Source organism: Protomyctophum parallelum, assembly GCF_964188405.1.
Source record: "Protomyctophum parallelum genome assembly, chromosome: 13".
Taxonomy (NCBI): domain Eukaryota; kingdom Metazoa; phylum Chordata; class Actinopteri; order Myctophiformes; family Myctophidae; genus Protomyctophum; species Protomyctophum parallelum.
In genome coordinates this window covers 19,350,730-19,378,370 of record NC_139708.1, presented here as the reverse complement: position 1 = coordinate 19,378,370, position 27,641 = coordinate 19,350,730, and the positions used below count along the sequence as shown (strand labels likewise).

At 43.3% G+C, this 27,641-nt stretch overlaps 1 protein-coding gene across 1 annotated transcript in view; it reads left to right on the top strand.

The window, feature by feature from the left end:
- The first annotated feature begins 2,940 nt into the window (after positions 1–2,940).
- Positions 2,941–27,641, top strand: part of smg1 (SMG1 nonsense mediated mRNA decay associated PI3K related kinase) — a 77,426-nt gene continuing 52,725 nt past the window's right edge. Inside the window, exons 1-12 of the mRNA XM_083780276.1 lie at positions 2,941–3,257; positions 8,853–9,004; positions 15,073–15,225; positions 19,207–19,343; positions 20,350–20,408; positions 20,853–21,066; positions 22,691–22,816; positions 24,279–24,351; positions 24,667–24,764; positions 25,945–26,118; positions 26,526–26,747; positions 27,395–27,496. Of these exons, the coding sequence (XP_083636402.1) occupies positions 3,160–3,257; positions 8,853–9,004; positions 15,073–15,225; positions 19,207–19,343; positions 20,350–20,408; positions 20,853–21,066; positions 22,691–22,816; positions 24,279–24,351; positions 24,667–24,764; positions 25,945–26,118; positions 26,526–26,747; positions 27,395–27,496 (1,608 nt within the window). The 5' untranslated portion in view covers positions 2,941–3,159. The remainder of the gene's footprint in view (positions 3,258–8,852; positions 9,005–15,072; positions 15,226–19,206; positions 19,344–20,349; positions 20,409–20,852; positions 21,067–22,690; positions 22,817–24,278; positions 24,352–24,666; positions 24,765–25,944; positions 26,119–26,525; positions 26,748–27,394; positions 27,497–27,641) is intronic.

Genomic DNA, 27,641 nt, shown 5'->3' with positions numbered 1-27,641 from the left:
ATTTAAGTAGGCCAAACTCCTCGTTATTCTATCTACACCACAATCTACAAAATGCAAATAATAACAATAATATTATGTTTTATATGAGCAAGAGACTGAGGGAATTTTTTAGTAGCAGCAAGTGAATCATTGACTCAGTCTCAATCCTGACCTTCAATGCACACGCAGGCACGGCTGCACGCACACACACACACACGCACGCACGCACGCACTCACTCACTCACTCACTCACTCACTCACTCACTCACTCACACACAAAATGATAGAAGGGTCATAGAGAAAGAAACATTTCTCATTTCTCACAAGTTAAGGGTAAAACAAGCTTATAACTCCATGCTGCCATCTTGTGAGATAGTTGGACAGCACAGGAAATAAACTCTATTGACCATTGCGGACCATTGGGAGGGCCGTTGCCCATTTAACAGTCATTTTCCATGTGCCACCTGCGAAGCTCTCTAAAATGAAGTACTAGCTTTTATTTATTTTTTGGTGACTCCTTATCCTATCTATCTATAAATGCACCACATCTCTGTGTGTACGTGTATACGTAATCCACGTAACTCGAGAACCGTTCGCCCCACCGACATCAAATTCGACACACGTTCCACACCACCACAGGGCCGGTCCAGAACCGCCACAAAATACCTCTGCCCAGGCTCTGGACATGCAGGGCCCCTGCCCAGGTTCTGGACAGGGCCCAAATTAGCCAATTGGTCTATGGAGCTGGCCTGTTCTGACATCACAATGGTGTTCTGAACTCTATATATGGGCATAAAACGGACACAGACATATAATAACTGGGTGGGGCATTCATTTCCAACTTGCATCGTGCCAAGTAGGCCAGTGCCCAAAAGGCACCGCTCTAGTTCATATTAAATTGGCTCAAGGGAGGACTTGTCGGCGGATCTCTGACGTCACTCTGACTCAGACATAAACCATTTAACAAACCAGATGCATACAGGCAGTACCACAGTGGTACTATACCACAGTGGTACTATACCACGGCCACGCCACTCTGACTTGGGCATAACCATAAACAAACCTGATACACCCATGTCACTATGACTCACATACAACCATAAACAAACCCGTTATAGGCATATATGGAGATCATTATTGTTAGAGATGGGCAGTATTTGAAATACATGTATTTGAAATACGTATTTGAAATACTTTTTTGTATTTTGTAATTTGTATTTCGCTGGGATGGAAGAAATTAGATGTATTTTGTATTTAGATACATTTTTTGACCCAGTATTTGTATTTTGTATCAAAATACATTTTCAATGTATTTTGCCCATCAGAGATGGGCAGTATTTGAAATACATGTATTTGAAATACGTATTTGAAATACTTTTTCTGTATTTTGTAATTTGTATTTCGCTGGGATGGAAGATGTATTTTGTATTTTGTATTTAGATACATTTTTTGACCCAGTATTTGTATTTTGTATCAAAATACATTTTCAATGTATTTTGCCCGGGCCACTATTACTGGTCCCTGGCTGACACAATAGTTGGTTGACTGAAGCGAAAGTATAGGCCTATGGAATTGTTTGTGGTGTACATTTGTTTGTGTGTCTGCATAACATATTTGTTATCTATCTTTAAAACATTGATCATTTACAAGGTTTCTTTGACTATGCATCCACCTCTTGGTAATGGTACCACAGCACCTCAAAGGCCCTTAAAACAAGGCTCCAGACCTCCCAGAACAAACTGGTCAGGCTCCTACTTGGCCTCACCCCCCAAACCCACCTCACCCCTGCCCACTTTGACAGGCTGGGATGGCTTAGGGTCGACGACAGAGTACAGCATCTTGCAATGGGTCTGGTCCACAAGATTCGATACACCACCAAGATACCCATGTACCTGTCTAAATACTTCCTTAATGTAAACGAAGTCCACACCCACAACACCAGAGGGAGTGCAACAAACCATGTACAACCCAGATTTGGCACAAACAAGGGACTAAATTCTTTTCGCTCCTATGCCACCAAAATGTGGAACGCCCTACCAACAGTCATTAAGACATGTGAATCCCTTGACTCCTTCAAAACCGCTCTCAAAGGGCACCTACGGAATACGGATGGCTGCAATTCGAAACTGGCCTCTGTAAAATCTGAATCCCCCCCCCCCCTTTCCCCTCACTGTATATGTATCTTTTCCTTTTTTGCTTCCTATATGATGAATTCCTGTTCTGTACTTTAGCTACATAGAAATGTCTATTTGTATGTCTCTAAATGTTTTGATGAATTGAACAATGTGGACCCTGTTGTAAACAAGTGTAATGCTTAATTGGGTCGTCCACTCACAGTTAACAGTCTTTGTATTGAGTTTGTGCTTGAAATGTACTGTAAATTCTGCAAACTGTTAATAAATATTTCAATCAATCAAAAAATCATCTAAGAATTCACCCAGACTGTATTTGTTTGCATTGTTTCATTGCACCTGTTTATTTTGTGTGCATGTCTCCGTTTGAAGCAGTTCATAATGTTTGAACTGCTTCACAATAAAGATATAGGAAACAATGTCTAAGACTGTCTAGACTTGCATGTCTAAATTCATCTCATGCAGCAGGCAGGCATGAAGCAACCTGAGCCATGCAGTGCAGCTCATCTCTATAGTCGCCCTCTCACTCCCACTCACGATGCTGTCGCCTGGCAACCGCATCCCCGCCACCAGTCAAAGTCATGTGAGGAGGAAAAATACTTGCCTCTCCTGACCCGAGCACACCACCCAGGGAAGTCAGATAAGCAATAGCACAGATGAAAAGAATATGATTAATTGATTGATCAGTACCACGCTTTATTGTTTTTAAACGAAGAGCCAAACCTGTAGAGATGCAAGATCATCGACTTGACGGTTTATAATAGCCCGACAGATGGCGCTGTCATAAAAACTGTGGGAAGATTTCACGAGATGAGAAGAAGGAGGAGGAGCGGGGTGCAAGAGAAAAGAAAGAGGGCCGACCCCATCCCTGTACAACACAACATTAGCCACACAGCTAGCACCACAAGCTAACCCATTAATGGACGCGAAATAGACGCGCTTGTGGGGGTAATAATAATAATAACAGAGCTTCAGGAGTACTTTAAAGGAAGGACAGAACTCCCCCCCGTTGTAGAAGACGGGTCATGCTGTCCTCCTCGCAAAGGTAATGAGCCGTAAAGCCCTCGGGTCTCGGCTCAGCGGCGCCCACCACCACCACCAACAGCACCACAAACTGCAGCGGACCTGGAATGATTGGCAGCCCAGGTTGGTACCGCCAGACCACGGGTCACTCTGCTGGCAAACACACCGCCCGGGGATGATGATGATGATGATGATGATGATGATGATGATGGGGGTCCATTCCTTACCCCCCTGGGGCCCCCGCAGAATGAACAACAACCTGTTTATTCTGGGGGTCCTCACTATAGTCTGTCTGGCACACATGTTGGATGTTAGAAAAAACACCCTATCATTCTATTTGAGGATGTTTTTTAGACCCTCATGGTTCCAGTCCAAATGGTCCCTATAGCTGTGTTTAACACAGTGTGACTGTAACCATTTGGTTCCATTTGTTACTCTTTTGAGTCTTTGAAATTAAAAGGTTTGAGAACCACTGGACTGGTTTATTTCACCATTCTCTTTCTCGTCCCCCCTGGTGTGTTGTGTTCCCTCGTGTTTCATGACTACCTGGTAGTAATAATGAGTTCAGATATAGTTCATTTATTATATCACACTATGGTTATCTATCTTCAATATCAACTTATGTCGACATTAAGAGGCGTTCACCTCACTCAGACAGACATGCACTTCCACACAGAGGAGACTATAACATTGACGCTAGCATGGTGTGATGTTATGAAGCTAAATGCCTGCCTGTTACGCCACACTACTGTGCTGTAACAGTGCTTCTGTCTGACACGTTTGCTAACGTGTTGGGTAGGGGGTAGCAGGCTAGGCTAACGGTAGCTAACTATTAGCTGTATGTGTGTGTGTGTGTGTGTGTCACTGGGATAGATAAACGCACGAGGCTCTTGTTTGACGTGGCGGGACGGTGGCCGTTTAACCGCAGACACACGGCCGTGTTTTGCCATGCTATTTGGCTAGCTATTGGCTTTAGAACTAATAGTCTTGTCTTGTTGACTCTTGTTAGCTTTAGCTTTCCAGCTACTAGCATGGGCTACGAAACGAAAATGCCAACCAAGGGTTCGTCAGTGACGTGACGGCGTGGTCTGGCGGAAGTGCGGTTCGACGTAAAAAAGAAAACCCAACAACAACACGCTCGAGTAAAAACGACGCGTTTTCGTCTTGAAAGCGGTGAACCGCGCCCCCTTATTATTAGGTGAAATTATTACGTAATTTTTGTCAAGAGGGTTGCAGTTGCACCACCAAATTTGTGCACAAAACTTAACCATTCTTTATGGCGTCACGGACCTGTCCTTTGCATGTTTATTCTAGGCCATGTGAGAGAGAGACACCACCCTGCTCAACAAGCAACAGACCCCAAACAGCCCATTCTCTGGCTCAGCATAAATATTGGTGAATAACAGTGCATTTAGCCTAATGCTGATTTCTAAGCTGTCTAAAGATTATTCAATCTAAACATCCACCAAGGCCCCTTTTTAGTGGATTTAATAATCATTTGTGAGCATATTGTAAAATTAATTCACAACCGAAAATTGGTAGAATGTCTTCTCGTAGACTTCTTGAGAAACATGGTATGGGGTGTAGTTTGTAGGGGGGGGGGGGGTGTATTGATTGAGCGCTGTTTGTGTTTTAATAAGTCCAAGTGGAAGATGCCTGTGAGAATACTTCTTCCACTCAGGAAGATAGAACCCACACATTGACATTGCCTCTTGCTCTGCAGCAGCCTCAAGTTTTATTAAACATTGACATTTCATTTGTGGTCGCAGGCAGTCACTCCCTTCCCACAGCGGCGTCAGATTTTCTTACACCTCATCTACACTGCCAGCGATGTGAACGATGAAATCTCATTACAATACATGTTTTTCAAGACTGAGACTGCGAGCACCCCACCCCTCCTATATAGGCTCGCAGAGTCTGTATTTGAGTGATGTTTTGTGGCCCCAAATGCTTTCATTGGATGAGATCTACACGCTACAATTGATTGGTTATTTGATTGGTTCAGGCTACCTCACAACGCAATGACTGATGCTGCATATCGGGACAGTTCTTCGCGTGATATCGTCGTCTGAACACTCACTCCTTGCCTGTGCAGATGAGGTGCCATACCCGAGAACTGCAGGAGGGTGGTGTACGGAGTATTATTTTAATTGACTCACTGGGAACTGCCCATAAGTCCGACAACCCAGTTAAGACTGAGGTTCGTGTTAGTGACTAGTGGCCGCCAGTGCCGAATCAACCCCTCCGAGGGCCCTGGCGCTACACCAAATCAAAAGGCCCCATGCACGTGAGAGAACACAATCAATAATGACACTTTTTGCGTTCACGTTCCCAGTGAATGAATGAATGAATGAGCGTGCGTTCAGCGCACCGCCAGCACTATTGCTGCTATTTTTTAGTCTCCAAACACAGAGTGGTTAAATTGTTGGACGACAAAAACACTAGCTGGGGTTCCTGTGCAGCCTCGCGTAGCCAGCCTTCATGCATATCGCCCAGGGCAGATAAAGTCTGGCCCCTCTCAATTGAGGGGCCAGTAGTGACGAGCCAACCAGATTAGTCTGGAACCAGGCTATAGACGAATCCAGGAACGGGTCTCATGGTCACAGCTTACGTATTTCCTGTAGGCGGACTCGACGTAGCTGCGGGGTTTAAACCCTCACCAGGCGCATCTCTTCCACTACAGTGAACGGCAGAGTGACTGATGTTAGTCTGCCTCAAACTTTACTCTTTTACCTGCTTTTTTACTAACACTAACATTACAAAGATGCCCAGAACATCGAGATGAACCTGTGTAGTTTATGGCTGCTCCAACAGTAGTGGCGACATAAAAAAATAAAAAAACGGAATGTCAAAATATCCACCGCGGTGGCTGAGACCAGAGCCATTGAGTAATGGTTGAGACGAAGCAGTGAAAGATGCATAACACCAGTCTTACCCAACCAATACACAATCTTTCTGTTTTAGTAACACAAGGCTGCTGTACTTTATACCTCATACTTTAAATGCTTAATATGAGGTATAAAATACCTCATATAAAATTCATAAAACAGAAAGATTGGGTATTGGGTAAGACTGACATTATGTATCTTTCAGGACCTTTCACTGCTTTGTCTCAACCATTACTCAATGGTTCTGGTCTCAGCCACCACGGTGGATATTTTGACATTCCGTTTTTTTTCTTTTTATGTTGCCACTACTGTTGGAGCAGCCATAAACTACACAGGTTCATCTCGATGTTCTGGGCATCTTTGTAATGTTAGTGTTAGTAAAAAAGCAGGTAAAAGTAAAGTTTGAGGCAGACTAACATCAGTCACTCTGCCGTTTACTGTAGTGGAAGAGATGCGCCTGGTGAGGGTTTAAACCCCGCAGCTACGTCGAGTCCGCCTACAGGAAATACGTAAGCTGCGACCATGAGACCCGTTCCTGGATTAGTCTATAACCAACCAGGGCCCAGTATGCAAATATGGGGAGGCACATTGCGGGGAGAACAAATTAAAAATAAATCTAATGCTGAGAGCGGGATGAGACTAATATCCACGCAGTGATTAGTAGCGCTACGCAAGTCTAGTTCCTGTGTTGCGTTACATTGAAATCGGTGACTTATGAATGATAGGAATGCAGTTTCGACGGAAGCAACAGTTGTGTCTATTTGAAATAGTCTTGCACAGGGCCCTGCAGGCTTCGGGCCCTAGACTGAGGCGTGGCCCATTAAGACTGAGGTTAGTGTTTGGGATAGTGTTAGTAATCGGTCTGACTATTATGGGAGGTCGGAACAATGACGTGTTACCGACCCACTAAGATCTGAGGTGGCTCTAAATTGTGGTGGTTCTAAATTCTACAAACTTCTTCTAAATCCTAACTTTTCTGAAGAACTTAAGTTAAGTGGCGCTCAAACCTTTCACGTGGAGGACCCCCCAGAAGCAAAGATCTTTGTTAAAAACGTTCGCTTTAAAATGATGTGTACCGGTATTCAAAGTTTTGCACAAATGTTCATGATTTTTCAAAAATGGCAAATGTACAGCTTGTGTATATCTGCTATTTTTTAATAACATGTAAGACATTCTTCATGAAAGTCCAGAGGGAACAAAATGTCATCCCTACATAATGTTTTCATGGACAACTGATGCTGTCCAACGCACCTTCATATGAGATAAAATGGATGTGTGAATATTTCGAATTAATAATTAGTTTACCGCTGTGAATTTGCTCACCTCATAGCTGTTATGAGTAGATTGTCAAGTCTGACCTCTAGTAAAGCACATTGCCTGGCATAATGATAAAGTATGTTAGAATAAAGGAAGGGGTGAGGTAGCTAAATGCCAAATAGACACAATGCAGTTGTCGTGAGAAATCGCTTTGATCTTGAGGTGAAGCTTTTATGTGCTGATGACAGTACCTTCCTCCTCACAAAGCGTCAATTGACTGGATGGTTCAATGGGTATGATAATATGAATGAATAAATCAGGTATTATGGTATACACAAGAACCATTAAACCCATAATCTTTACCTTCCATCATTCACTCCATTGTAATAGTATTACATCAAAATTACACTGTCCTTAGTGTCCTCCACAGCGTTTAAACCACTTAAAACCCCTGGCATCTCTATTTAAAAAAAATGTTCCATGTCCTAAGCTTGTAGAGACGCTATTTTACTATCGTACAACTATGTGCATATAAAGCTTGATGGTAAATGTTCATATTCGAGCCGGTGTAAGAAATTACATTAATATTCTGCTTGAAGCTAATTCACATTTTGCGCACTTTTTCCATGCACAATTATTCTTTGTGTTTTGCCTGTTTCCTAGTACTACACATACACCATAGCATACTTCTGGCTTTACGTTTACAAATGTCATTTACGATTTGTAGTGCATTGGTAACTGAAACGGATCTAAATGCATGATCTCAAAAGTCAAAAGTACATGTATAAGTTTTGGATGATGTTTTTTTAATGGATGATTTCTCCACTTCTAGAAGGCACGTATCATATTGCTTCCCTTGCCTTGCTGCCTTGCCAGGGGCAGTTTAACTAATATTTGAGCCAGGATATCCTATTCACATTTGAAAGAATACCTATTTTACACACACTCGCCTTTATTTCAAGTCTGTTATGATTTTAATAACTGAACTTTTGTGCGATGATGATTACATTAAAACATTTAATTTCATAACATTACTGTGATGTATATTAAAATAACAGCAAAAACAACGAAGTGGCTGCATGCGTAGCTAAAGTGCCAGTATTGAGGATGCAGAGAAATAATGAAAAGCCAATGTTTCGGACAAGGCGAGCGTCCTTCAAGGTCTTATTTTTAAGTTCTCTTTGCCATTGGTCGACACCACAAAATAACTGGTGTGCGCACGACTGTGTGCGTGGCTAGGCCTGTCACAAGCTGTGACTTATTGTAAGCTTGTAGATCAACTATTTCCGCTATTTTGTAAAAAAGAATTGGAAAGATGTTTAAATTATTAAATGCGTCTAATTTGTATATTTTAGTTTTGTCATGTCTGCCCCGTGCAATTTGTGATTGCGAAGCCTAAAAGGCCAACAGAAATACAAATTGTAACGTTCCAATGTTCAATGCAAAAAACACAATCATCAAATTAAAATTGTAATCGTGATTCGTGACGGCCCTATGCGTGGCACTGACTTCTGTGAGCTCTCAATAGAATGATGGTGACACAAACAAATGTCCCATGCATGCTGTTCCCCAGAGTTGACAGTGTGTCAGCCAGCGAGGACTGTGTGAAAGACCTCGGCCAAGAAGCAGCGATTTACGCCGTGGTGCCCTCCTCGGACCACCCTGACACTCCGCCGCCGCTGCACAGCGATGCCTACGCAGCCACAGACACGCTCCATGACGGAGGTGAGAGAGAGCTGCTGCTGCTTTTACTCCCATTGACCCCCACTCGCTTCGAATGCTCTCAACCCATCAGTAGTAGTTACTCATCAAGAGTCGACCATGCTATTCTCCATATGCAGACCGCGGCCATCCTACCATATAAGTTAATGGCAAGGTGCTACCTAGGTGCAACTTCCAATGGCAGCCCATTCATCCAAACAGAAAAGTCCTATCTGATTGTATTAAACAACGTCAAACTCACCAACATTGCAGCTGTACGGACAGCTTGAATTATCCTCTTTCTATCCACAAAGTGTTTGTTTCATAAAAATGCACTGTATACATGTTATGAGCTACTTTGTATCCTTGCAGGTGATTATTTTTCTAAGTGCTGGAGTTTAAAAAGTGCTCGTTAGATATCACTCAACTGCCCTGTGTACCACCTATTTTGAATTGGCACATAATGCAAGAGGCAACAGGACATTGCTTTTCTGAAAACGAGTGCTTCCAAACTCTGATGGAAACATGGCCGCGGTCTGCAAATGGTCAATGGAGCAAGTAGGCTCTACTGGAGCCTACTGGCTTCATTAATTGGGTTTTATATGCTATACAGCGGAGTATAAATCAGGCATTACAGCGCCCGCCATCACGTCAAATAATGTTTTGTTGACTAAATAAGCTGTAGATTTTAGACTAAAACTTTTCAGATGACTAAAACTAAATGGAATTTTATTCAAGAGACTATGATGACTAAAACTAAATCAAACAAACACTGCTTCACATCGGAGTTCATTGGAGCGACCTGTATTGCACTGGTAGGCGGACATCGAGCGGAAGTGCTGAAGGCACGCTGGCCACTGCCACTCAAAGTGACTCATGGTCAATCACGTGTATTTCCCAGGACTTGTCAATTCAATTCAAATGACCTTTATTGGTATGAGAAAACAGACGTTTACATTGCCTCTGATAGGTCTACCGAACGTCCTTCTGTGACGCTTGCCTTCCCTTGAGATACAGACACCCCAGAGCCGAAGGAGCCGTCGTCTACCTGTCTGTCTAAGATGTTAACCACTTAAACTCCTATATAGTTGAGTGGAGTTCCCCAGGGCTCTCTTGCCACCAAATATCTTTGCTGAAAATGCTAAAAGCTCCCAACGTGGCACACAAGCTTGTAGATCAGAATAGTGATGCTAGTGTTAATATAAAGTTACTCTATGAAGCTTTTAGTATAATAGAAATGGAAAAACCAAATTTGTGATAAACTACTACAGTAGTAGGCAACAACCTTCACAGATTGTCAGCCCGGCTGTGTTCATTCTGTTGATAGCCATCAGTGTAGCTAAGATGAATCTTACGTCTCTGTGTTGCAACCAAACAGCCTTAGTTTCAAACTAAGTCCGTTCACTCGTTTCAACATTTTTGTTTGGTATGGACTTTACACGCTAACTTAAAGGGGAATTCCACTCATTTTCAACATTTTACTATGTCACTAATATACCTTAGAGCTGTGAAACACATCTTGATGATGTCATCAAGATGTGTTTCACCATGTTAATGATTTCTTTCATAATTACAGTTCTAGGAAACACAGAATGGGGGGGGACTTTATTATTTCCAAACAACCGCTCTAAGGTATATTAACCCATTTTGACCTGAGATTAGATTCTAAAAATGTCTTCTACATCCTCATCCTGACAGTTTTCTGAAAAAGCTATTTTTCTATGTCAGTCGTTCTTCGACTTTTCAAAAATAGCAGACTTACAAGCTCGTAGTGCGCCACTCGGTGGCGCGCTATGAGCTTGTAGATCTGCTATTTTTCAATAGCTAAAGCATAACATAATGCTAACACCAAAAGGGTTTCCCGCCCAAAAAGTAAACAGTAAAATGTTGAAAATGAGTGGAATGCCCCTTTAAGAGAGAACTTTCGCACAGCTGGTGCTGCAGGTATAAAGTATAAACTCTAAGCTTATTTTGCAGTGCAGTGGTTGTAGTTATCAACTCTGGCCCTGAAGACCTATGACATAATTGCATACACCTGACCTGTTGACCCATGTATACATTTAGTCCCTTGAATGAAAACCAGCTGTGCACAGCAAAAATCCTGTGTAAATTTAGCCCGTACCTGTCATCTCACAATTTGTTTCCCACAATGAAATGAACATGATTAACCGGCTGACATTTAATAAAATGCGTGCTCTGACTGCCCATAGAACTCTCCGCTGCAAAGCAAATCGACGTATGACGAAATAAATCTTGTTAAAACGTATGGAGCTCTGCTGTTTACCATCCCATGTTACAAAATGTAAACTTTTCTTACCAACCGTTAAGAAATCCTAGACAATGCGCAGCAGGATTAGTTTTAATCGCAGTAAAGCTTTCTGGTGTGAATGTGACCCAAGATGCTGTCAAAGCCAAGAATGTTTGCAAGCCATCTTCTCCATTATATTTCTTTGTTTGAGATGTTGGGAATAGGCTTCACTTGGTTGTTAAAGTCCAGATTACAACAACATGGCTGTTGTGAATTAAAATGGATAAAACTGATTGATTGGGAATTATATTTTAAATGAGAATCGAATTCTAATCAAATCGTGACCCTAAGAATCTGAATAGAATCTTGAGATAGATTCACAGCCCTGTGGATGTACATAATGGAGTGGCATACAGTATTTGCTGAAGTGTATACAACCTGTTAAGTCTGTCTGTACAATGTAGAAGTGAATGCAGTGCCGATCTCCTGTTGATTTAATTTAGTGTTGGTATTTATTGAGATGCATAGATTTGGTGAATAAGGGCCAGTTTTATGATTTCTTAATAAATTGTATGTTCTGTAAGCAGAAGCACGCAGGAATGTTCTCACTAAAATCAATTAATAATTGCTGATAAATTATCGTGTTCTCAATGTACTTCTCATAATCGTGATATAAAATAATTTTGGCCATAATCGTGCAGCCCTATGAAGCACTAAGCCCTAAAAGTGTTTGCCCAGTGTTGCAGGAGGTGTGGTTCATGGCTGTGTTGTTTCAGCTAAAAGTGCCATTGTCACTTCCTTCATCATTCTGAGGAAATGAAAGAGAAAGCTGTCTTACATGGAGAGCACTGTGCCTATCTGTATGCAATAATAAAATCTGATAGATATAGTTGTACCGGTAACGATACCAGTATCTGTATCTGGCCTGATACCCTACCAGGTACCCATGTACCTGTTCATTATCTGTATCTGTAAAGGTCCAGATACTCTGACTCGATACCAAAACAAGCTGTGGTGCGACCAAAGCCGCAGCGGCATTTTCTTTGAAAGCATTGTAATTATTTAGAATCATGTATATGACACAATATGCATAAAAGTCGAGGTGAGTAGACTATACGCAATATGGCCAATATATTGACAGGCATACCCTCATACACATTACATTTACGTTGTAATTATTTAGAAATTTAGAAATCAAATGACCCATATAAACAGGGCTGCACACAACTTTTTTGGTCTAGTACTCAGAAGAGCACCTGGAGGAGTTGCTTGGTGCTCCTAAAATGCGGCGACCCGTCTCGCCGGATGGATAAAAGAGGGATGAATAACTTATAGCAAAACAATATTTATTGGATGAGTGGGGAGTCAATGGAGGGTATTGCAACTCTAGATTTAGCCCTAGAATGGCTCTTGTTGTAGATTCATCCCATTATTAAAAATATATAAATTTGCTAAAATCTAGGTCCATGTGTGTGGTCCAGCCCTATGGAATGCATATTATAATAAAAACAAGTTAACAACTTAAGGATAATATGATATGAGCATCAAAGCAATATTTAGATTTTGTATTATTTTGTATTTAAATAACCAATCTACTAGCTCACAACGTGTTGCGACACGTTGTGAGCTTGCAGATCAGCTATTTTTTTAACATGCGACACATCGTACGGCGAATCATACATCAGGCTTCCCTAGTTCCCTTTTGTTTTTAGATGAGGCGACGTACGTAGTCAGACAGTCAGACACACACACATGGCTCCTCTGTGAAAAAAATAAACAGTGTACACTACCCGACTTTACGATAATAAGGGACAGTATGTCGAGACACGGTGTTCATGTTGGGCAGCAGCAGTGCCAGTCCGCAATGCTTTAAACTCTTCCCACTCCACTATGTCGGAACTAAAACCTTAGTACCCGTAAAAAGTCGGTGGCCGGTGCCTAGGCTGTGAGAGACGCTAATATGGTTTCTGCCTCGGATTCGGGTTTTGAGACGGCATCGCACACGAGCAACCATGCTACTCCAACAGCCGGAAAACAAACACAAGCACAGCGGCAAATGGGAAGAGTGCAAAGCATCCAAAGCATGACCTTTTACACCGGGGACTACAGTAGTTTGCTATCTGAAACGGAGAAGAGAAGACGAAACTATTTGTGTAAGGTTTTCCTGTCAACCGCCCTCCGCCTCCTCCCAGGCTCCTAGCACTCAGAAAGAAGCATGGATCCTCCCCCTTATGAGTAAGGACGCGCTGTGATTGGGCCAGTAGCCACTTTGAGTGGCAGTCGGTGGGAAATGCTCTCGCCACAACATTTTCTAGTATTCTGGCCATAATAATCATTCTGGGCGGCCCCAGCTGTTGGTACGCAGAAGCGCTTCCCGGCGCTTGATTGACAGCGCATTTTTAATTTTTACCGCGCATGCGCACCTGCGCACCACTTATGTGCAGCCCTGCATATAAAGCCTATTTAGGGGCAAAAAAGGTGTTTCTCAGCAAAAAAGATCTAATGAAGTAAGTGGTCCAACTCCGTGTGGGGGTTCCCCGCGGGGTCCCTGGAACTTCCAGACCCGCAGGAACGCGCCCAGGGTTCTGGCAAGCCGCCCCGTGTCCCAAACAGTTACCGTGTGGGGGTCCCTCTACTGTACTGTACTGATATACACCTGAAATCATCATATGCATGCGTGTGTTAGGCTGCACAACAGTGATATTTGGTTTTGAAAACCAACCAAATGCTGTTTTCGTGCTCGACACAGCCAGCCAGCCAGCCAGCTAGGCACACACAAAGCTATACTTAATGAAGTGGTTGCGCCACTTAAAAACAAAGTACTCCTATCTGTACTCGGTGAGTACTCAAAATTAAGCACTTGTACTCTACTAATTGATGTAGGTGGTTACACTACATCACTACACTACAGTATATACGTTGTTGTACATCCATAGCTAAAATAGCCAATATACAAGTGTTTGTTGCAGAAACCTGTGAGCTTGTAGATTACTCCGAAATACTCCACGATTATTATGACCTGCACAGAAAATGGTATGCTAGAGTTCATGTGGTTGAAGATGGCACAGGGCTTATAAGTATACTATATTCTAAAATTTAGAGTGTGTGTGGGTGAAAAGGGTGTGACCTTGCCTGTGCATATTCAAGAAAATAGTTTTAGGCATTCAGGGAAGTAGCTTAGTTAAGCAGACAAAGTGTCTCAATATACAGAAACGGCTTGTGGTGTGTGGATTCATAGCCAATGTGAAACAGAACAGGTTGGCTAAACCTATAGTCACGCCCGTAGTCAAGCTTGTAGCATAGACACTTATTTTTAGTTGGCAGGAAAAAAAAGTGGAAAGCACTGTAGCATGGTGTTTAAAAAATGCTGCTTAATTTGACGACGTACAATTTGGGGTCGACCTATCCTTCATTATTTGAAGACGTGAAGTACAAACATGATGATGATTTCTTTTGTCATCTGGCATAATTAGTGTACTACTGTCATGAGACTCTTGTCTGTTTTTCCTGATAAACCTCCACTCTACTTTACTAAAACCAGTACTAGGGTTAGAGTCTATACATGTACATGTGTATACATTCTTGCTGTTAATGTGCGGCTGCCGTCTGTCTTTAAGACATGCCCTGTTTCTGTCTGTAACAATCTCAATATTGTTTTTTTTCCACAGGCTTTGCACATAACTTGTACCCTTGCATAAAGTTTGGGTGTCCTGAATGTCCGAGTAGGGGTGCCAGATTCATGACATGTATCACAAGTATGATGCAATGAGAAACGTACAGTTGGTCTTGACTTGACTGCATGGCTGTACCACATCAGTGTAATCCAACAATGTTTTCATCACAGGTGGATATGAAGCTGGCGGAGGTCTCTGTGATACTACATTTGGTTGGAAGTCGTTGGGGCAAGAGTTGAGGCTCAATGACGTGACGCCGGATTTGACCCCTTTTCAGCATGGAAACCGTGCTTTAGCTTCAAAGGACATGAGGAAATCACAGGGTAAGTCCTCCCTTCGCCTGATGATGATGATGATGATGAGGCACGTAGACAAGGACTTTGATGTTTGTCGGTCTGAAACTCACGAGAGTCTTAACCCATTAAGACCTGACTGAGGCCGATTCTACAAATCGTGCTGTCTGGTGCAGCAGGGCTCCAGACTAACCTTTTTCACCACCGTCCCGGAACCGTCCCAAAATACAATTTGAACCGTCCCGAAGTAAATGTATACCGTCCCGGGAAAAAAAGTACAAAAAAAGCACCACTCAAATTGTGAAATGAATAACTGTATTCCTATTGTAATAGAAATACAATTAAGCCAAACAAATAATGTACTGCATGTATTGAATACATACATGCAGTACATTATTTGTTTGGGGTCATGTTTCTTTTCAGTCTAAATGCTCCCAGATGAAAAATAGGGCTTGGTTAAAAATGTTAATCGAATTAATCAGAGGCTTTGTAATTAATCTAAATTAATCACATTTTAATCGCATATCAATATTCGACCTGAGAACAGTAATATTTATTTTCAAATGGATTGTTATTTTGGTGTACCAGTGAATCAATGAATAGTGTCTACAGTAGCTTATAAAACGTTGGTGTAGGCTACTTGATCAAGACCAACAGAGTACCAATGCAGGTAGTCTATGAATACTCAAATGTCTATTACATGATGGGTGGCGTGAGAGACAGGAGATGTTTTCAAACTCGCATGACCTCAAGCTATTAACAGTTGGTATGAATCAAATTTTACCAGTGATTTATTGCCGGCCATCATAATAACTCCCAACTGCCCAGGGACATCACGTCTGGCCAGCCAAATGTCATTGTTCCACATCGCACCTTTATAGGGGTTTGGCTACAATAGCCATGCTCACAACCATGTCATGTTTCTCACCCTTACTGGATTCTTTAAGGAAGTTACGTAACTTCATGCGTCATCTTGATACAAGACGCTCGCCCCCAAAACACGCCGGGTCAAACGCCGGAACGGTCTCCACCAGGTATTCCTAAACGTAACTTCAGTAAAACTATGCCTAACCTTATTTAATACAATTTATAATTTACAATTTAGGCATTTATCTGACGCTCTTAATCCAGAGTGATTTACATTAAGCAAGAACAAAAGCATGGCAATACATCGCATACATAAAAATGTAGTTATCATGAAACATGCGTAAGCTAAGAACGTAACCGTGGAATATCTATATAATGAAACTATACATATAGTCATATACACATACATGATACACTATAGGCCTACTATACATATACTATAAAGTTCTATGACTACATAAAATGCAATTCTAGTGCTGTCTACATAACATGCTATAAGTCTGTATAAAATGCTAGACTAAGTCTACATAAAGTGCTATCTAAGGGTGCTACAGGCCATGATGGAGTCAGACCACGGTGGAAGATTCCTAACCGCTGGGGGCCAGCGGTCCATGGGGGGAAAACATGGGGGCGAATGTGTTTTTGGGGCGAGGGCGAGCCTTCTGGTTACCATCTTGATAATAGACCGTAGTTGACTCCTAATTAGATTTCTGTTCAAAGAAAGTTGGAAGTAAAAAGAAAAAAGTAGTAGTGAGGTAGTAAGTGGCACATGGTGGGCTATATTGGTCACCTTACTTCGTTCTAAATGTGATTTGACCAGTGGTCAAAGCACAGGTCACTGAGTCGCATAACTGATATTTCAACACTGTGCTGATTTCATCTGCCACAGATGGTTAGACGTCACTGTATCACAAATATGAAGAGTCGGGTATCATGACGTACAGTTGTACAGCAGTGAGCTCACAAGGTAGTACGGTTAGGAGCTGAGCTCCCCAGTATATTGCGTTATGAATTGAATAGAAGAGAGGAATCCTGGGGCAGTGCCATTGGCTAGACTAGTAAAGGCCTGTCCACTGAAAAAATGATAATGATGTGAGCAATGAGAATCCACACTGATGAACTACTACAGCATTACACAAACCTGTGGTGAACGCGAGTGATGTGATGCCTAGTATGTCTGGATGGATTTAGATTTTGTGTTTGTCATTAATCAAATTACTCGTAAAGTGATCCTAACGATATTAGTTGTGGTGTGTGGACTCCCAACAGTCCAGTCCATTTGAGTTAGTGTCATCTTTTTTACTACTTTTTTAGTAAGTTTTCATTATGGTTATCATTTTCTTGGTGGGCTATGGATGCCCCTTGCCTTTAAGCTTACTTCATACTCCATCACACAAGGATGCTGCTTTGCCAAGAACAACCGATCTTTTAGGCAGGCACCAATGTCGTTTTATGGATTATAAATTAGGCTGGAAAGATGCATAGGTCCTCGATTCCATCTCTTGTGTGTCTGTGTGTCCTGCGTTGCGAGCTCATTGAGACTTGCTCATTCGTCATAATTAGAAGTGTTCTGGATGCCCAGGCCGTAGCGTAACGGTCTGGGCACCGGACTGGTGATCCAGTCGCGGTGTGCCGCGGGTTCGACTCCCGGACCCGACACGGCCTTTACCGCATGTCATCCCCCCATCTCTCTCCCGTTTCCTGTCAGCCTACTTTCTATCCCTTAAAAAAAAATCAATAAAGGCGTAAGCCACAAAAAAATATCTTAAAAAAAAAAAAAAAAAGAAGAAGTGTTCTGGATAAAGTCATGGACTTAAGTGACTGTAATATGTTTGCACTGTGTTCTGTTGGTTGCAGATGGGGTGGGGGGGTGGGGGGGTCATGGCTCACTCGGAGGAGTCTCATGTAATTGTGTTTGTTTTGCATTGTGTTCTCATGGATTAACGTTCTCAGTCGCCACGACTGAGAAAAATAATTTGTATTCTGGTGATGGCGATAGTAGTCTATATATAGCCAAAGTAGTCTAATCTATTGTACAAGCTCTCTAGCTGGTAGAATAGACTACTTTTGAGAGTAGTCTATAGACTACCGGAGAGACGGGTGGCAGCCGGAAATTAGACGGCACCCGGGAGCAGTATGGGTTGTCGCCCCAGCCTATGTCTTCCGTGAGGAATAAGCCCAACAAACCCACGTGAGGCCTTTAGGAGGGCCATTCAAGCCTCAAGCGGAGCCTGTGGCACCACCAAGGGCAAGGTGGAGCCTGCGGAACCGTTGCGGCTCGATAATCCACCATTCCTGAATAAAGTGCCTGGTGCTGGGAGTCTGGTGCAACTCACAGGGCCTGACCTGGTGAGAGCAGGAGTGGACCTGGTAAGACGTAGGAGGGGCCCGGACAGGAGTCAACCCACAGAGCCTAGTCCTTCCATGTGCCAGAATGGTACCTCCCAGTCCCGGCAGAGTATTTCAGGAGGAATGGATTGTGTGGCCCTGGTTTTTCCCTAATGGGACTTAATGAGGGTAGCTACTATGACGTAAGTCGGGACTTGATCACCCCGGCTGGGTCACCTGAGTGAGGGGTAGAACCCGAAACCCCCGATGACCTTGGGATACATCACTGAGGATACGTCCCAGGTGCATCCATTTATGTATTTATTTTGTTATAAGATTAGATTATTTCAAGTTGTCAAACTAGCATTATTTGCACTTTGTGTGGAAGCGTCTTCCATAAAACCCTATGGTCTCGGATATTTCATATACGCAAAGGTTAAAGCCTCATGACTGTTCTGTTGGTTGCATTGTGTTCTGTACTGTTGGTTGCAGACAGGGGCATGGTTCACTCGGAGAGGAGTCTCATGTAATTGTGTGTTTTCACTGTTTTGCATTGTGTTCTGTACTGTTGGTTGCAGACAGGGGCATGGCTCACTCCGAGAGGAGTCTCATCATGTAACTGTGTGTTTTGCATTGTGTTCTGTACTGTTGGTTGCAGACAGGGGCATGGCTCACTCCGAGAGGAGTCTCATCATGTAACTGTGTTTTGCATTGTGTTCTGTACTGTTGGTTGCAGACAGGGGCATGGCTCACTCCGAGAGGAGTCTCATCATGTAACTGTGTGTTTTGCATTGTGTTCTGTACTGTTGGTTGCAGACAGGGGCATGGCTCACTCGGAGGAGTCTCGGCTGGCCAACCTCCTGCGCCGCGTGTCCCGTGAGGATGACAGGGACCGCAGGCTGAGCACCCTCAAGCAAATGAAGGAGTTCATCGGCCATGCCGAAAACAAAGTGGTCAGTGGCCCCTTTCACACCTCCCAGCATTTCACCTTTTTTAGTGTACGTGAATCATCCGTTTTTACATAATCTACAAAACCACTTAAAGAAATGGTACAAAGGAGCAGTTCTACAAGCTCGCAATGCAAAGCGGCACGTTACAAGCTTGTAGATCAGCTTCTTTTTGCTTTTTTTGAAAACATGGCCAAAATAGTGGATGTCATGTTGAAAGTGGTTAACCAACTCGCACCGCATTATAAATATTCAATATTGTGTCAAATAATTAGACATTGCTTCAGTAGAATAGCATTGAATATTATATATTGCTTTAGCCACAGTTGAATTGACAGTCAATTTACCTAATTTACTGACACTTATTTAACATCCAGTAGTAGTACTGGGTCAGTGATTCTAAAGTAAAAAGCGATTGGTTTCACCAAATATATTTTAAATATTTTTTACTTTGTGTATTCAATATGCATAGCATACATGATATGGTAACTAACCACCAAGTAGAACCCGACCGATATATCAGCCTTTTGTTTTTACTTTTGATGTCAGGATCTGTAAATATGCAGCCGAAGATTTGTTTATCCCTTTTCAACCATCTTATAATGAGCATTAGTGAGGAGTCGGACTATTGTATGAAGATGAGTTGAAATTTGTTCCTTCAAGTATAATAAACAAAAAAACATTATTTGAACATTTGTACTACAGTACATGCGTGTTCACTGTAATCGGTGGCCTCCAAAATAATTTGGGATCGGACTCAAAACGCAGCCCAGTCTGGCTCTACCATCAAGTGAACCCCGCACCCCCCCACCCCCCCCACCCTTGCCAACTGTGTTGTCGCCTCTCAGGCTGGCCCCGGATAACATGGCTTTTTTTAGACTGCGATCGAGCCTCTAGATTGGAGGCGTTAGTTGATGGGACCACACACACACACACGCACACATACACACACACACGTCACACACACACGGACGCAGCTGCCAAATGAGATCAAGTGTTTTGTCCTCCACAGGCCCTGGTGAAACAGTTGGATACCATCCTGAGCACCCTGAATGACATTCTGAACGAGAGGTAAGAGGAAGAGACCCCTCTGTTCCCACATATCAGAGCCACTTCATTGTATGTGTCTCGCAGCCGAAGTCGTTGAACATAGATTGCTGAAATAAAGGGTGCCTAGGGTTGGGTTCCTCTTAGGATTTTAAAACGATTCCATTTGTACACTCTCAGAGTTATGCTGGTGTTGAAATTAAAAAAGTTTGAGAACGTATTGTATTTTTATAGCAGACGTAAAGTCCACATAACCCCCTCAATGTGGTGAAACGGCTTCCAGAAACGGTTCCAAATGTAATGCAAATTACACATAGGGATGCCAGGGCTAAAGTGGTTCATCCTGAGCTTGAGTCTCTTTGTCACGTTCACTCAACTTCTCCTATCCCATCTTCTGCTCTGCTCTCCTCTCCTCTCCCATCCTCTGCTTTCCTCTCCTCTCCCATATTCTCCTCCACACACTTTTAGCAGTAAGCTCCTGTGGGAGCTGAGGCAGGAGGCGGCGTCCTGCCTGGGCCTGCTGTGCGCGGCACTGAGCTACGAGGCGGAGCGCATCTTCAAGTGGCTCTTCCTGAAGCTGAGCTCGTGCGGTCGCGACGAGGTCAAGCTGCTGTACCTGGTGTCAGTGTACCGCTCGCTGGAGGCCGCCGGCGACCGGAAGGCCTTCTCGCCTGTCATGCAGGTAACTGGAGCCAAAGATGAGGATGTCTACACAGGGGCGGCAGTGGTTCAGGGCAGAGCGGCCGTCTGGGAACCGGAAGGTTCCCAGTTCGATCCCCGGCTCCCCCAGAGTTGCTGTCGAAGTGAGCTCCTCCTCCTAATTGCTCCCAATGAGCAAGATTGGTGCCTTGCATGGTTCCCTCTGCCATTGGTGTGTGAATGTAATGCACAATCTATGTACTGTAACTGGATGAATGCACTATATAAATGCACCATTTACACAGCTCTGGGGAGCACGGGTTCCGAAATGGCAGTGCTTTTCGTTAATTTGTGTTCTGTGTCGAGGAAGATGATGTGGCCTGTGTGCTTTTTTTGTTGGCTGCGGCGCATGCTAATTGCTTTGGCATATAGCCTATTTGTATTTAGAGAACATCACCAACGAGGAATATTTCTGAAGTAGTTGCACAATATGTCCTGGACACAGAGGTGAAACTTACAGTATATTTTCACATAATGGGAAACTGATCGACGGCTTTATTTTCCAAAAAAGCAATTATATTCTGTAATGGCTTACACAAAGCCAAAAATGTCTTGATGCGAAATTAGACTCGTCTGGACTTGAAATTGATCCCCTCTTCCAGATGGCCAGCTACTTCCAAAATGACCTGGCGATGTCGGAAATGTTGTCCCATCATGCTCTAATTGGACGTTCCAACCAGCAACCACCGTTCATTGTTTACGCAAATTATTCTTGCGGCACCTTCTAGAGCAGGGTTCCCCAATGAATTTTCCTCAAGGGCCATATTTTGACTACGGTACCAGGCTGGGGGCCGGGTCGGCACGCGCGAGGTCGAGGTCTTGCCCTGAACATTAATTTCAGGGCAAGACCCCATTTGAAAAGGACCCCCAGTTTGACATGCAGAGGCTACTGACCCCAATTTAATGCCATTTATATCTGGGACCCCCCCCCAAAAAGGAAATTCTGAAATTCTTCCGTGGGCCACAAGGGGGCGCTTTCGGCCCGCGGGCCGCTAATTGGGGAACCCTGTTCTAGAGCTAGGCTGATATAACTGTCTGTTACCATTGAAAACAAATGACACACAATAAGTGCAAATGATCAAAGCCACAGTCCACGATGCACGATGGACGTTCACAGCATGTCATGCTGTTTTCAGATGTTGATGAACAGCCTTTAACCTTTAACCTATTCAGGACGGCGTTTTAAACATTATGTTATACTTTAGCTGTTGAAGAATAGCAGATCTACAAGCTCATAGCGCGGCACCGAGTGCCGCACTTCGTGCTTGTACATCTGCTATTTTTGAAAAATCGTGAACATCTTTGAATATATATTCTTTCAGAGCGAACATTTTTAACTAAAATCTTTGCTTCTGGGGGGGATCTACAAGCACACAACTTGAGCTTGTAGATCGGGGGGGGGGGGGGGCTGGAAGTTGGAACAACATATTTTCAGATGGGGGGTCGGCGGCCATATACAGATAATTCTGGGGGTCCTTGACAATGAAAAAGTTTGAGCACCACTGCCATGGAAACATAGGTTAAAAACTTTTTAGGATTTTTAGGATTTTTTTTTAGAATCGGCCTCGGTGCTAAATGGTGTTCACAGCATGTCATGATGTTTTCAGATGGTGATGAACAGCCTCCAGTCGATCCTGGAGAACCTGGACACACCGGAGCTGCTGACTCAGGCTGTCAAGTGCATCCTGACGGTGGCGCGCTGCAACCCGCTCGTCTTCACCACCAACTTCAGAGTGAGTCCAGACGCTAGGCTCATTTTGTTCCTCACACAAAGTGAAGTTTGAGAACTTCTGTGTGAGCAATGGTTTTGCATGCAAACACAATATACTATACTTTATATTCTTTCTGTCTTCCTAACTTTGCCTCTATTTTTTTTTACCACATGAACCCTAGTCTCACGTAGCCTAGCCTCGGAAACAGCAGGCGTTTTGTTTTCAATGGGATTAAAAAAAAAATCTGGAATAGGAGTCGGGGTGACCTTGTATTTCACTAAACCAATACCTAATTTGGTGACGGAACAAACGGTGCTGGAAACCGACGCCGACTTCCTATTGGATCGCCAACCTATGAGCCCGTCAACTCTCTTTTGATTTTTTTTTTTTTTTAAATCACCCTAAACAAAGCGGAACCAGGGCGGAACAAGGCAGAAAGTGCCTCCTGGTTAGTTAGTCAGTCAGGGACCAATCTGACAAATGGGGAATTACCCAGAATTCTCTGATCAAGGGCATCGTAATTTTTGGTTTCTTCAAGTACGTCTTGGTATATCCAAGTCTCGTAGCGACTGGAAAGACTAAAAACAAACATGGGAGACCAAAACAAAGCGACACCAAAAAAGGCGGAAACCACAAACAGAAATACGATTGTTTTTATTTTTGTATTTTTACCATCCGGTCTAAACCGGATGATAATTAAGCAATATTACACGAGAGGGTGTCTGTTAACGTTATTATTGCCACGACAGGGATGCGGTCAGGAACGAGACAAAGTCGAGTTCCGCAAGCATCATTGAAATGGTAACTGCAATTCTACAACAGTTACCATTAAAACAGATGACAGATGTAGTCACTACGATCACAAATGTCCCAAGAAATTCTTTGTTTTGATTAGGTGGTGAATGGTGCTGGTTTAACCCACGGCTAGAAGCCGTTTCAACCAATCAGATTGCTTCCTCGAAATGACCTGTTGTAGAATAAAACTTTATTTATATAGCACCTTTCAAAATTACATTACAAGGTGCTTGGATCACAGCCGTTTAGAAACACAGACCAGGCTGTCCTCCGAGGTGGAAAGCCTGGTGACACAACGTTAGGGTTTAAGTGGTAAAAACTCCAAGCAGTTTTATTTATTTATTCACCTTTATTTAACCAGTAAAATACACATTGAGACTGAAGTCTCTTTTACAAGTTTGAACTGGCCAAGAGAAGAGGCAATAAGTAACACAGCTCTGCCAGTAACAATAAATACAAGACAAGAACAGGACAAACCTGCAACGCTCATAAATACAGTACCCACTACCAAAGAAGCTCGGCGGTAGAGCAGGAACATCTAATAACGCAACCAATAAAGGCTAATACAAAAACTAAGCAATGAAATTTGCTAATAAACAAAAAAAACAAGAGAACCAACATTTGCTATACGTCAAAGCAGGAGCAAGTTGTCAAAATGTATCTGACGGGCATAACTTCCCCCTCGCAGGACACAGTGGACATCTTGGTGGGCTGGCATATTGACCTCACTCAGAAAACGGCACTCACTCAGCAAGTCTCAGGTTTGTTTTGATCCTACAACCGTAAAAGTTTTTAGTGGTGGGTGATCTTTATCCTACATCTGCATACAGTGTACAGTGTAGTTTATGGGAAAAATGAATAAGTCTTGATAATATTGTTGTCTGTAGACATTGCCTTTAGTGTAGTGTGCATCCCACAACCTTATGTTGAGTTGTGTGCACTATTGGGTTCAAATCTTTTCTTCCGACCCTACCAAGTCACATCTTTCCCCAAGTTGGCGACTAATAAAGTTGATGTTATTGAGCTTTTCTGAGGTAATCTTTGATGTTCTGAAGGCTCTCTGTGTGTGTGTCCAGGCTGGCTGCAGAGCTTGGAGCCGTTCTGGGTGTCAGACCTGCAGTTCTCCACCACATTGCTGGGTCAGTTCATGGAAGACATGGAGGCCTATGCAGAGGTAATGCCCATGGATCACAGTTGTCAATGGAATCATTTCATGCACTCAACATTAGTGGCGGAAATCTCTAGGTACCTGACTATTCGATTCAGAGGGCTACGATTCGATTATAAATTCATTCCCGATGCATCTCGATTCTAATACATGGTTTATTTCCCCCTCACTGTGTGACTAATAAACAAGGTGCTTTCTAATGATCCATAATGAAAACTGATTATTTAATTAATCACCATTAACTTTTATTACACTACAAAGTCATTAAGCAGCTTTCTTAAAAAAACTGAATGAATTCTTTATCAACATACATTTTTGCCAGGTGCTTGAAAAGTGCCTGGACTACAATTGCACCCATCACTACTGACAGCCGTGAAGGCAATTTTTTAGTGGCGACCTAGTCATGATTGGCTGCCTCCTAGCAATCTTACTAGGGACCTAGTCATGATTGGCTGCCTCCTAAGACAATGATAGATAGTCTGAATGGCATAAAAACCTATACTCTGAACGCCGCAACACGGTGAGTGAACCAACTAAAGAACGTTGGAAACGAACGTTTCACCTGGCAGTTATGACTCAGTCATTCTTGTTTTTATAAATATATACCGGTATACATTTTTTACATTTGAATCGATTCGTAATCGTCCATGTCAGAATCGCGATTAATCTATTAACACCCCCGAGCAAGGACGGAGTTCTCCGTTCTATCAATTAGTAACGCCCAGCACTCAGGACTGAGATTAAATAAAGGACAGAGATTTATTGATTGAGCGGATCGCTCCACAGGCTGGGAGCGTCTGTTGCGCAACATTCAATGTCATTTCCGGTTAGGACGTCATCGAAAATGTCTAAGCAAAGATTATGTGTTAGGCGGCTCATCACAGTCCCGTCGCTAGTCGTGTTAGAATCACACCTCCCGTTGTTGTCGATCGCCTCGGGAGTGTTTTGGCTACATCAAGCTACATCCGGGATAGCGCCTGGTGCGTCACTAAATGTGCTCCGTCGCTATAAATCAATGGGCGCTCTGATTTAATGGTCCTTAATTCCCCCGGGCGATTAACGTGTTCATCGATTTTTGTTTTCCACCCCTACAGTATAATGGCCTGTCAACAAGCTGTAGATGGGCTATTTACAGGGTGCAACCGAGTATAGCTCAGACATTCCTCTTGTTGTTCCCGGACTGCAGGACTTGAGCCATGTGGTGTCGGGGGAGGCGTTGGACGATGACATCCCTCCACCCACGGTGTCTCTGCCCAAGCTGGCGGCTCTGCTGCGGGTGTTCAGCACGGTGGTGCGCAGCATCGGATCGGCATTCAACCCCTCCAGAGGCCCCCCCATTACAGATATCTACATCACAGACGTAAGGCCAACACCCTGCCGCACGGCAGATAGCGGGCATGTTCACACTATGGAATGTCATGGATGTTATTTTGGAGCGGAGAGTGCATTGCAAACGGTCATATGCATGCAGAAGACTGGCCTTTTGAGAATTTGTAAAACGGCCAGGTTATGTAATATGTATTTCATATTCATATACTGTACAGCCCGCAAGAGCTCCTTTTGTGATTCTGGGCACTGAAGTGTCAATGGCTGGTGTCATTCTTCTGTTGACTGACTAAGGAAATCCAAAGACCACCCTATTTCAGCCTACTGTTAAAAGTAATGGGGGGGCTCCAAAAAGACATTCCTCGTTTGACAGGAGAATCAATGTTTTGCTAAATATCTTCCGAGATCTGTGACTCATGGTGACTGCGTCTCTCCCTTCAGGTTCTGAACAGGGTGCTGTCCTGTGTGACCACGGCCAAGCAGGTCCTGTTCTCGGAGGCCGTCCTGACGGCGGGCAACGAGTGCGTGAGCGTTCTGCTGGTGAGCCTGGAGCCTGCGGGCCCGCTGACGGAGGCCGTGCTGGCCTACGGCCTGGACCAGCTGGACGCCTGCAGAGCATGTGGCTCCGACTACAGCCTGGCCGTGCTAGGCCTGCTCACCCTGGTGAGACATCTCTCTCTCTCTCTCTCTCTCTCTACCTCTCTACGTCGTCCTCAGACCTTATAGTCTTTAACCCATTTAGGACTGAGACCAGATTCTACATACGTCTTCTAAATCATGACAGTTTTCAGAAAAACCCATGTTTCTATGTCAGTGGTTGTCAAAGTTCTTCATGTCAAGGACCCCAAAAAGTTTATGTAATTTGCCGCCGACCCCCATCTAAAAATATGATGTTCCAGGGACCCCATCCAGAAGACTTTAGTTAAAAACGTTCGCTCTGAAAGAATATATATTCAAAGATATGTGCCACATTTTCACGATTACCGGTATTCAAAAAATGGCACATCTACAAGCTCGTAGTGCGGCACCGAGTGCTGCGCTACGAGCTTGTAGCTATTTTTCAGTATAAAATAATACTTAAAACACCAAAAGGGATTTATTTCCTGTCCTTACCTGAAAGGGTTAATCAATACAGAGGCGTTTGTTCAGCATTGTTGTTCTTTTTGTTTGTTTTTGTACTACGTGTCTGGCTATCGTCCTGTTTGAGCTGGATTTCCAAATGACACCAATTAAGTAGGCAAGTCAGGAAGTGACTTCACCCTCAACTATGTCTGCAAATGATGTGTTTTTCTTTTTCCTTTTTCTTTTAGATTGTGGACCAGATCAATAACAAACTACCTGCATCATTTGTGGAGAAACTGTTGTCACCAAACTCTCAGCTTCTAGAACTTCGCTTCCATAGGGAGAAAGAGGTGTGTATGTGTATGCGTGCACACTCAACATCATACATTTTATTGTCACATCAGTTGGTAAAAAAGTGGGTGAATAAGTTTTTTGTGCATAGCTCCTATGGTGTAATTTTTATTCTCCAAGAAATACAAGAAAGGGTATTACAGA